Source organism: Grammomys surdaster, unplaced genomic scaffold (assembly GCF_004785775.1).
Source record: "Grammomys surdaster isolate TR1022 unplaced genomic scaffold, NIH_TR_1.0 208, whole genome shotgun sequence".
NCBI lineage: Eukaryota > Metazoa > Chordata > Mammalia > Rodentia > Muridae > Grammomys > Grammomys surdaster.
In genome coordinates, this window is record NW_021604653.1 from 8,785,149 (window position 1) to 8,796,386 (window position 11,238).

The 11,238-nt window shown below is 49.5% G+C and overlaps 1 protein-coding gene across 2 annotated transcripts in view; it reads left to right on the forward strand.

Moving 5' to 3' along the window:
* The window catches only part of Gli2 (GLI family zinc finger 2), a 216,380-nt gene that overhangs the window by 48,145 nt on the left and 156,997 nt on the right, over window positions 1-11,238 (forward strand). Inside the window, exon 2 of one of the 2 annotated variants that reach the window (XM_028771494.1) lies at window positions 3,690-3,865. In XM_028771494.1, the coding sequence (XP_028627327.1) occupies window positions 3,721-3,865 (145 nt within the window). In that variant the 5' untranslated portion in view covers window positions 3,690-3,720. Of the gene's footprint in view, window positions 1-3,689; window positions 3,866-11,238 lie in introns of those variants that run through there. The other variant, XM_028771495.1, reaches the window with a different exon arrangement.

Genomic DNA, 11,238 nt, shown 5'->3' on the forward strand with positions numbered 1-11,238 from the left:
GGGTCCTGAGTATCAGACCGAGGTCTTCAAGGCTTCATGGCGAAGGGTTTCCCCACAGACTCACATTTTTTTCCTGGCCCTAATGTAGTATGTAGTCCATAAAGTCTTGTTGTAAGTGTTGCTTAGAAACTACTTGGAGACCAACAGTGACCGATAGACACTTCCCACAAGGTCCTGTGCAAGCTCGCAGGACAGAACCCTTGAAGAGCTTTCTTGTTTGTTCTGTTCTATGTGAAACAGGATCTTTACATATGTCCCAGGCTGACCATGAATGCTTGGACCTCTTAACTTCCAGGCTTTGGTTCCATGCCTGGGTTTGCAGGCATGTTCTGCTAAGTCTTGCACTCATAGAGTGTCTTAAAAATGCAGAGAGCTGGGGAGATAGCTTAGCTGGCAAGCTGCTTGCCACACAAATGTAAGAGCCTCGATTTTGGATTCCCAACATCTCATAAAGAGCCAGAGTCAGCAGCACACCTCTGTAATCTGAAACCAGACAGGGAATCCCTGGAGCTTACTCACCAATAGTCAGTTTATTCAAATCTGTGAGTTCCAGGTTCAGTGAGAGACCCTATTTCAAAGTCATCATCACTATCAAACCATAGAGTGACCGAGGAAGGCTCGATGTTGACATATGGCTTCCACATACACTGCCCCCCAACACCTGTGACTACATACCAACACATGCACAGTGTTTTGTTTGCACACTTTGTGGGTTTTCCGTCATATGTCTGAATGAGAGATCTCATGGAAAAGCCCCAGAGGACCTGAGACTTGGGTAAAATCTCTAGGCTCCTCCCCAGCACTGGCCCAGGCTCCCCTTGGTGTAGCAGATTCCTGTGGAATGTGTGGGCATTTCCAGAGCTGTAAAAGAAAGTGGAGGTTGACACCCCTCCCCTGCAGTGTCCTGTGGCTCTCAGACCCTTCTTTGAAGAATCTTTGTGTAGCCTGTGGGAATCAACCCACATAGACTCTCACTCACTCACCCAGTACCTGGGAAGCCACACATAGACCCCTCCCTGCTGATCCCAGGTGGTGGGGGATGGGGGTGCACAAGGACACAGGTGCAATGGTGACTGGCCATCCCCAGGAGTGAAAGTATCTGCTTGGGACCCAGGGTGCCTGGTGTTTATCCAGAAATTGAGCTAATCCCACTAATTCCTGTGAATTATGAAGACTCTTGGCTCTGTCTCCTGCTTTCCTCTCCTGTGGCAGAGGTAAGGAGAGGGTGCGTGGTGGCGTTGACTTGCACAGTGAAGGAGGGGTACACCCTGAACCCCAAGTACTTCTGTGTGCAGCTGTTTCTTTTACTCAGAATCTGCTGCCACAGCCTGAGTGCCGAAGCCCCTGACAATTCTTTCTTCATCCCTTCATAGGGCTTTTCTTTGGGTGGCTGTCCCCCTCCCAGGGCTTATAGGTGGCATGTCAGCAAACGACCAAACTGGACGCCTTGCTCTGCGGCCTCTGTGGGAAGTGGCCTCAGGCAGTTCATCTCTCCACAAAATCCTGAGGTTGCTCCTCAGTGACATTGGGGGTTACCAGGTTGCTGCCACTTGTCAGGGTGGGACAGAGGGGGCTAAGCTGCCACTGCTGTGTCACTCCTTAGGTGTAAGGGAACAAAAGAGGTTCATTTCTCATCGCTCTCTTCTACCCCCTCCTCCTCACTCTTTAGATCTCCAGGTCCATGTCAACAGGGCCTGGTCTTGCCAGGAAGATAAGGGATGCACAGGGAGCCAGCCTCTCCCTCTGTTAGAGGCTTAAGTGGACCAGAACTCAGCAGGAGGAGCTTGAGATGATTCAGTGGTTTAAGAATGTTTGCTGCTCTTTCAAGGAGCTCAGTTCCGAGTTGCTGTGTAAGGTCTCTGAGGACACCTACACTCATCCTATGCAGAAACATGTACATACACGTAATTTAAACTCTTAAAAGTAAAGAGCTCAAAAGGACCCAGCAGGACACAAAAGGAGCTCTAGCCTTGGGGAGAGGGAGCAGGCTAATTGCATTTGTTTGCTTGTTTGTTTGTTTTTCTCTGTGTAGGGAATATGCCAATTATACTTAACTATCTCTCTCTCCCTATCTATCCATCTATCTATCATCTATCTATCTATCCATCTATCTATCATCTATCTATCTATCTATCTATCTATCTATCTATCTATCTATCTATCTGGAGACAGGGTCTGTGTAGCTGACCTGGAGCTTACCTGTGTAGATTGTGGCCTCGGATTCAGAGACTGGCCTGCCTCTGTCTCCTGAGGGTTGAGGTTAAAGGTGGGCACCACCATTTCTTGCTCTACTGGTTAATCTTGATCAATAACCCAGTTGGGGTTTTAAATCACCTAGGAGACAATGGGCGTATCTGTGAGAGCATGCTGATATGGAGTGTCAGGTAGACTCATAATCTGACTAATGTAGGGCTCCGACCATGGACTGTCCAGATCAGGGGCTTTCTGGGGAAGATGACATCCAAGTGGGATTTTATAGGCAAAGGAGACGTGTGTTCTTGGAGAGGCACCACTGGCTGCTGGGCTGCTTCCTCCTGGGTACAGTGTTGACAGTCACAGCCCTAATAAGGGAAGTGAGGGGACACCTAAGGGCAGCCGATATGGTGGTGTGTGTGGCCAGGCTAAGGGACAATGGAAGAAATAGAGGCTTCAGCAGGTGGCTGGTGACCATTCTGATAGCAGAACCCCATAGTAAGAGATTTTATTATTATAATTGCATGCATGTGGCGTGCGTACAGTGGCATGCACATGCTGTCTGAACTTCCTGCAGCCAGTTCTCTCCTTCCATCTTTAGGTGGGGCTTTCTTTGAATAAACTCAAGCTGTCATCCTGGTACAGCAAGACCCCTGCTGAGCCATACCACTGGCTCCATAAGCCAGGCCTAGTGCTACACACTTACAATACCAGCACTAGGAGTCAGAGGTAGGAGGATCAGGGGCTCAAGGTCATCCTTAGATACAAAGTGAGCTTTAGGCTATATTAGCCTGGGCTATGTGAGCCCATATAGCATTAGTTCTTGTGGTGACCCACAACCGTAAACTATTTTCATTGCTACTTCATAAATGTAATTTTGCTGCTGTTGATGAATTGTAATGTAAGTATGTTTTCAAATGGTCTTAGATGACCCCATGAAAGCGTCCTTCCACCCCCAAAAGGGTCACAACAAATGATGACAGTTAGTGATACGATAGTGAATGAATGAATGGATAAATAAGTGAATGAACATCCAAATTAATCAGCCAATGAAGAAAGGGCAGAAGCAGGCCGGTCTTCGGCTGTACTTTGCAAAGGCTGCTGTATTTCCGTTTTTTCCTTGACTTTGGGCTCTCTGTTGCGGTTTCATTTCTCTAGATCAGGTGGTTCTCTGCTCCTGGATGCTCTCATTATTAAGAACTTGTTGCTGTTTTGTTTTTTGTTTTTTGTTTTTTTAAAAAAAAATCAGGTTAAAAAATTAAATAAACATGCTAAAATGTTCAGCTGTTGTCTTTGTGGCCATGCAGCAAGCAGACCTGTTGATTCTCAGGATGACTGTGTCAAAAGCGTCTAAGCCTTCCCTCACGGTGTTAAGAGACTCAGTGTGAACTTTGATGCTGTAGGCCCATGTGGTGTGAACCTGGGTTGGTATTTCCCGGCTGGGTTTGGGTGCAGTGTCGTGGCTCGTGGTTGAACGTCTTTGTTTTTCCCTCCAGGGTCTGCCACTCAAGAGTATGAGCCTCTGAGATGGAGACGTCAGCCCCAGCCCCTGCACTGGAGAAGAAAGAAGCCAAGAGTGGTCTCTTGGAGGACAGCAGCTTCCCCGACCCAGGGAAAAAGGCCTGTCCTCTGGCGGTAGCTGCAGCCGCTGCAGCTGTAGCAGCCCAAGGAGGTACACTTTCTGTTTTGCACGCTTGAAGAGCAGCAGGGGTGTTTTTCACGAGGTCATTAGGATTTAATGAGTGTGCTGGCCCCTGTCATCTGGGAGGCATGCTGGGTTTATGGAGGACAGTACCTCTGCCCCGGGAATCCCAGTCCACAAGAAGGTGGCTTGCAGCTTTCTTTGGAGAGCTGGCTATCCTGGTCTGGTGGCTGAGTCCTGAACAGGGAGAGGAGGAAAGGAGGAGAGTGGTACTGGGCAGCTGCCTGGCCACCCTGGGGTGTGTTCAGCTGGCACCGGGGAGATGGATCCTGAGAGCTCCTTGCCTCTTGCCCCACCGAGGACTGTTTCAGAAAGTAATTGTCTGCCAATGCCTGCTGGCTGTAATTAGAGGGTCAGGTATGGAATTTACTATCTTAGGTGGATTTCTGGCCAACTTAATTACAACAAAAGGGACTCTGAGAGCCACGGTCTCTCATTTCACTGTCCCTAAGAGAGATGTTCTCCCGGTTTCCACGGTCTGTGCCAGCATCCAGGATGGGTAGTTTGGCGGGAAGGTGAGACCTCCCGTCACTGGGCTGTCCATCTGGAGGCCACACAACTATTCTGTCTCAGAGCGCAGAAACAGATTTATTTTCTATCCCTTTTAATTCAAACACATTTAGTTGTGCTCTGATGCTTTCTTGCTCAGGCAGAACACCCACCCGAGGGGCCATGTTCAAGGGGAGGGCTAAGTTTGTTTCTCTCCACCTCTGAGCGAGGCTGCATATATGCTCTGTGGACTGTGCTTGGGGTAGTAGCATCAGGGGCCTCATGTGTTGACACTGCATTGATTTTCTTCTCTCCCCATGATTCTAATTGAAAATGATTATCAAGTCATAAGTGGGACATGGAGGTCAGCCTTGGGCACCTCTGGGGACAGGGTCTGAGTTTGTGGGCCTGGTGTGGAGGCTTAACTGTTAGGTCAGGAAAGAGAAGCCATAACCATCCAGCCAGATCATCCAGCCAGGGAGCTATAAACGGAGGCACAGTGCAGTGGAGTGAAGTCCTGGGCAGTGATGGTCCTCAGATTTCCTCCCTGCCCCATTCTCTGAGGCTGAGAGAGTTTCCAGGACCTAGCTTCCAGTATCTTCCACCTGTCCTGAGGGATCCACTCTGACTTGGCCTTGGCCTTCCTCTCTCAAACAAGCAAGGCCATTCCCTGTCACAACAACGGAGAGAGTAGACTTAGGCAGTAATTAGACAGTAATTAGGACATAATTGAGGGGAGAGGGGCCCAGTTGTCACTATTGAGGCCAGCGACAGCAAATGCTTGAGAGGTTTTCTACTGGGAAAGGGGGCAAAGCATGGAGCACAGCCACTCCAGAGGAGCACCAGCCCCACCCCATGCCCACCCCATGCCCTCTCAAGTGCCTTTCCTTAGTGAGCTTGGCAGATGACGTTCAGCACATCAGACATTTGTCACATAAGCAAGCGGTTTATGGCCTGTGGAAGTCTCAGGCCAGGCGTGTACACTAAGGAGCCAGGGGGACCCTGGAATGTCTTCTGTCATTGAAGAGTGCTGTACCTGCTTCCTGGGCAGCTAATCTGGAAGGGTGTCCAGGGGTGTGCGAAGAGTGGCTATGCCTGTGTGGAGAGGACACATGGGATCTGTCAACTGAAGGTGGGCTAAAGGGGAGGGGCAAGGAAGCCCAATGGTGCAACCCAAAGGATATTGCTGGGAATGGACTTCCATGTTAGGCTGCAGTCCTTAAGATCTTAAAATCAGGTTGACAAGATACCTCTCCTGGTAAAGATGCTTTCTGCTAACTCAGATTCTGTCACTGGAACCCATGTGATAGAAGGTGAGAACCAGCTCCTGTAGTAGTCATCTGACCCCCATACCTGCATGCATGTGTCCCCTTAAATAAGTGTAGTTAAAACTTAAGATATTTTAAGATCGCACTTCTGTGTGACAATTCTCTGTGACAGAGCAAAGGTACCAAGAAAAACACCTCTTGTGCTCAGACCCCCAAGGGCCAGGATGCCCCAGACCAGTGGTTCTCAATCTGTAGGTCACTGCCCTTTGCAGCGTGGTGGTGGTGGGGTGTATGTTAAATGACCCTTTCATGAGGGTTGTACATCAGATATCTTGCATATCAGTTATTTATATCATGATTCATAACTGTAGCAAAATTACAGTTATGAAGTAGCAATAAAAATAATTTTATAGTTGGGGGGTCACCATAACAGGAGGAACTGTATTAAAAGGTCACAGCATTGGGAAGGTTGAGATCCACTGCTCTGTAGCATCAGAAATGGGCTAACTCCCCAGGAGTGTGCTCTATGTCAGGGAAGATGAACGTAAGAAGCAGGAGCCAGTCATAGGTAGCTGGCACGGGCATGGTAAAGATGTCTGGGTTCATCTCTGGGCCTGGTCAAGTTTCAGTGTAGAGGCTGAGCAGGAGGGTGGTAAGGATATCTTAAAACATAAGCAGTGTAAGGAGACATGTATGGTCAATAAAGAGTGCAGCCACAGAGGGTGGCTGCTGGGAGCCAGCCACATTTGCCTGGCCTCTGAGGCATTCTACTCATGCCATCTCAGCTTGCAACCATATGTGCGTATCTGTCGTGAGAATACAGAGGACACAAAAGCCTGCGAGATGCAAAGTGCTGCAGGAGGGGGTGGTGCTGCAGCCCATATGCTGGACTGAAGAAATGTGTGGTATGTGTCTGTAGGGCCTCAGGTACATGATGAGCTACAGGTGTATGTGGGACCACAAGTGCATGCTGAGCTGCAGGTGCATGTCGGGCTACAGGTGTCTGACTATTGGTGTGTGGGCCGCAGGTGTGGGCTAGGCTGCAGGTATAGGTCCGTAACTGCAGATGCATTCTAGGCTTCAGGTCAGGGGCCTGCAGGTGCATGCTGTACATCCAGGGAGGCCTACACTCATCACTGAAGGCCCCTTTGCAGAGTTGTTGCTAGACGTCCTGGTGTGAGACAGCTAGGACAGGAGAGTAGCAGAGCCGATTCCCAGAGCTGGACAGGTGACAGTCAGACGGTTGCTTATTCCTTCAGAGCATGAGACATGGTTGACATAGTCTGCGCCAGGACCTGCAGTCATCTGGCAGGAAGGGGTGGTTTACAAGGGCCTAGGATGTGCCTTATACACATCTGTGCAGGGCTGCGGTAGATGGGTCTCACTTGCTCATGGCAGGGCCACAATGGCAAGATATGGGCAGTTATGACCAAAGGACATAGTCCTACAGCTTGTCAATGACTGTGTTGCTGGATGCATCTTGGATTCTGGATGTCACTTGTGGAAGGCTGTATGTTCAATCTCATTAGAAAAAAATCCGTACATGCTCAGAACACTCAACTCTCCAAATATTTTGTGTCTTCAGTAAATTATAATCTACAAGGTGCGAATCCTTCAGATACTGAGAGCTGAAGTCTGCTTGCTTGCTTCTAGATCAGTGCTTTAGATTGTTTGAGTAGGACTGGGTAACTTTGTCCCTACTGTAATCTGAGTGTCAGCCTTGGAAAGGCATCTTGTATGACCTTGTGTTTCAGGGTCCTCCTTTGCCCTAAGGCTGGAAGCTCTTGATCTCTTGCAGAGGGCTGGATGTATGGGCTCTCTCTTGTTTGCTTCTAAAGGAGTCCACAAGGCTGAGGACCAGGGGTTCCTAAAGTATCTGTCAGAGCACTTTCTCGGGGCTGGGGAGAAGGCTCAGTTGTAAAATGCACAAGCCTGAAAATCTGAGTTCCATCCCATGTGAAAAAGCTTGGTGTCGTGGTGAGTGCTTGTAAACCCATAGCTAGAGGTGCACAGCTGGATCCCTGGAGCTTGATGGCAGCCAGCATCATCAGAGAGTTCCAGGTAAAAGAGAGAGAGAGACCTTGTCTCACACTAACAATAAAGGAAGCACCTGGGAGTAACATCTGAAGTTGACTTACACATATACACACACACAGAGACACACACACACACATACACAGTGGGGAAGGAGGGGGAGAGAGACAGAAAGGGAGAGGGAAAAAGAGGGAGAGAGAGAGAGAGAGAGAGAGAGAGAGAGAGACCGAGACCTGTGCAGGTATGCACAAGCGTTTTCAGAGTTGGCAGGGCCCTGGTGGGTCAGGCAGGCAAGTTGCACGGCAGCCGGCTGGGCTGGGAAAGCCTGGCTTCAGGATCAAGCAGGAGGCTTCCCAAAAGCCTCAGCAGAAGCCACACTGGGTGGCTCTTTCACAGCCTCTTCGGCTGTTGAGCTAACACTCTGGAGGCCATAAATCTTTAAAAATACATTTTGGCCCAGGGTCCCCCACCCTCTAATTTTTAAAATGGTGTAATTTGCAAAGCAATTTAAGTCAGATGTTTCTCGTTGCTTTCCACCAACTCTGTCCAAATGCTGTCGTATTTTCCTGTCTGCCACAGATTCTTTTCCAAAAATATTTCTGAACTGCCTTGTGTGCTTCCATGGGGACCAGACCATTCTACAAGCCTTGGGGACAGCCTTGAACCTTAGAGCTGGGGTTGAATCTCATGTGCTGGAATCAAGCACCCAGGCCGGTTTCATGATCCCGAGGTCCAGTGCCCAATTCTTGCCAGTTATGTTCTCTCTGTGAGGCAAAGCCAGGTGGCCAGCCATTGTGGTCCTTCCTCTCCTGTAGCATCAGGACCCCCTTAAGAATTGGAAGTGTCTCCTCCTTTTTGGGGGGAAAAAATGGAACTGTTAGCCTCTTGCGTGCTAAGTTCTCAGTCTACACTAAGCTGTTTCTAAGACCCTGAAAGTGCTAATTCTTGGGTCCCACTCCAGACCTACAAAATCAAGAGTCTAAGGCCCAGTTTAAACAAAGCTTCTGGAGAACTCTGACACACTGTTTCTTTTCCCTGCCTGCATCCTTGTCTGTTTCCCTCAGGTAGATATTCATATTTTCTCTGTCTCTCTCTGTCTCTGTCTCTGTCTCTGTCTCTGTCTCTCTCTCTCTCTCTCTCTCTCTCTCTCTGTCTCTCTCTCTCTTTCTCTCATTGGCTCCCTCTCTTGCTCTCACTTTCTCTCGTGTTCTTGCTCTCTCTCTTTCTTTCCGGTTTTCTTGCTCTTCCTCCCTCACCTCCCCCTCTCCTCCTCTCTGTCTGTCTCCCCTTTTCCTTTTTCTTTTCCCTCTCTTCTCCCTCCCATTGAGCCTGGAACCAGAGGGCTCCTGCTCTTGTTTTAGGCTTGCCTAGTGTCATGGAGCCACACCCCAGCCCTGAGACTCTCTTATGTTTTTGCCTCTTATAATCTGTCTTCCTTGGGGGAAAGGGGAGTCCTTTCTTGTGCTAGGCAGTGGCTGCTCCGGAGCACTGTCAGTGGCTCTCACCTGTCCCATGGTGCTTCATTGGCACTAACAGCAGTGTCCAGACAATGGAGTTAGACTGCCTGAACTAGTAGTTTATGTCCCCTTGACCTCAGGAAACCTGTGCCTCAGTTTTCTCATCTGTGAAATGGGCGTGATAATGGTAGATGTTCTGCAGTGCTGTTGGATGCTATCTGAGTTAGACGCAGGGCATGCTTAGCACAGAGGGGCACAGTCAGTTCGTGTGGGGCACAGGGGATGTCTTTTCTGTGTTTACTATTACCATTCTTGTTAGAGTTCTTTACTCAATGTGGTGACTCAGTCTGAACTAGACAATGTCCCTTCCATTAGTCACCCTTGCCTACAGGACCCCACCCCCACCCCTGAGGCACAGTGGCTTCTACAGGAAGCCTTGCTTTCTGACATCCTTATTCTCCAGAGCAGCAGACAGGCCGCAGTTCTGATTTGTTGGGCTGCCCTAAGCAGCGCCCCCCTCCCCTTGTCTCTGACTCAGTCATCACCCTGGACACTGAATAGTGCAGCAAGACCAAGGTCTCCCAAGCTTGAGAGCGCCATCATAAAAAACAGGGCTCAGGGTCTGGGCTTCATGATTGCTTCCAGTAGACCCTTCCATTTCTCAGGGCTGTTACCCCAAAGGGCGAGGGGCTGCAGATGTGGCTGACCAGCAGACTGCTTTCCTAACATGCCAGAAGTCTTGGGTTCTGGTCCCAGCACTGCATAAACTCAGCCTGGTAGCCCATGTGTGTAAGCCCAGCACTGCAGAGGTGGAGTCAGGGCAGTGAGAAGTTCAAGAACATAAACAGTTTGAGGCCAGCCTGGGCTACATGAGCCTTGAGATGAGCAGGGTAACTTCCTATCGTCAGGCCAGCCTACCATGGTTACATACTGAATGACTTTGTTCTGATGTTCCTGAAGATTCTGTGCCATCTTCCCATAATAACCCCCTTATCTTGTTCACTGGCCTGGTTGACTTTCTGGAAAGCATCTTTGAGATATTTTGTCTTGGAGTATGTGGATTCATCTCCTCTATATTGGAATGCTGTATAGTACCAGGAGAATATGTCTGTCTGTCTGTCTATCTATCTATCTATCTATCTATCTATCTATCTATCTATCTGGGTCTTATACAGTCCAGGCTGGCCTCAAACGTGGTCATGTAGCTGAGGATGGCCTTGAACTTCTAATCTTCCTCCCTCCCTCCCTAGTACCTGGATTATAGGAGTGTGCCTACTTTATGCTTGGTTCTTGTGGTGCTAGGGATGGAACCAAAGCTTGATGAAAATCAGGAAAGCCCTCTAGCCCCAGTCCACCAGGAAGAATATTTAAGCCGCTCAGACCTACAGCCTTCCTCTGCATCTGCAGTGCTCCCACTTTACCTACCATGCTATAGTCAGGGGGCTGTGAGACATCCTTCCCCCGATCCCCTGCTCAGGGTCCCTCTGTCTGTCCTCTGTCTTTATGCCTTCCGCTTGCCCTCTTGGATACCTCCTGTCATTATGGCATTTTATCATTACCATTCACCCCTGTCACCAGCACAACAACCGTTCCTCCAACAGTTGTCTGCCGAGTGACACCATCTTTCCAGGTGTGTGCCAAATGGGCTGTAGTGGACAGCTGCTCCTGCTGACCTGGGCTTCCAGGCTGTGACAGTCAGTTGATGCTGGCACTGTCCTGTGGTATCCTATGTCCCTCGGCCCCCCAGGCCTTGTGGACAGCCGGGAACTTGCTGAGCGTCCAGCCTTCCCTCCTTACCTGTCTTTCTCTGTGGGGCCACACACAGGCTGGGGTGCACTCAGGGGTGACTAAGTGGGCAATTATTCTTACTTAAGTGATGTTCTGGATCGCTGCTGAAACTGCACAGAAGCTGGTTTTATGGCCCAGCCACACGGAACAGCTTGTTCCTATCAGATTCTCTCCAGGGAGTGTGGTGCTACTGTCCCCAATGCTACTGTCCTCAGCGCTACTGTCCCCAGTGCTACTGTCCCCAGTGCTACTGTCCCCAGTGCTACTATCCCCAGTGCTACTGTCCCCAGTGCTACTGTCCCCAGTG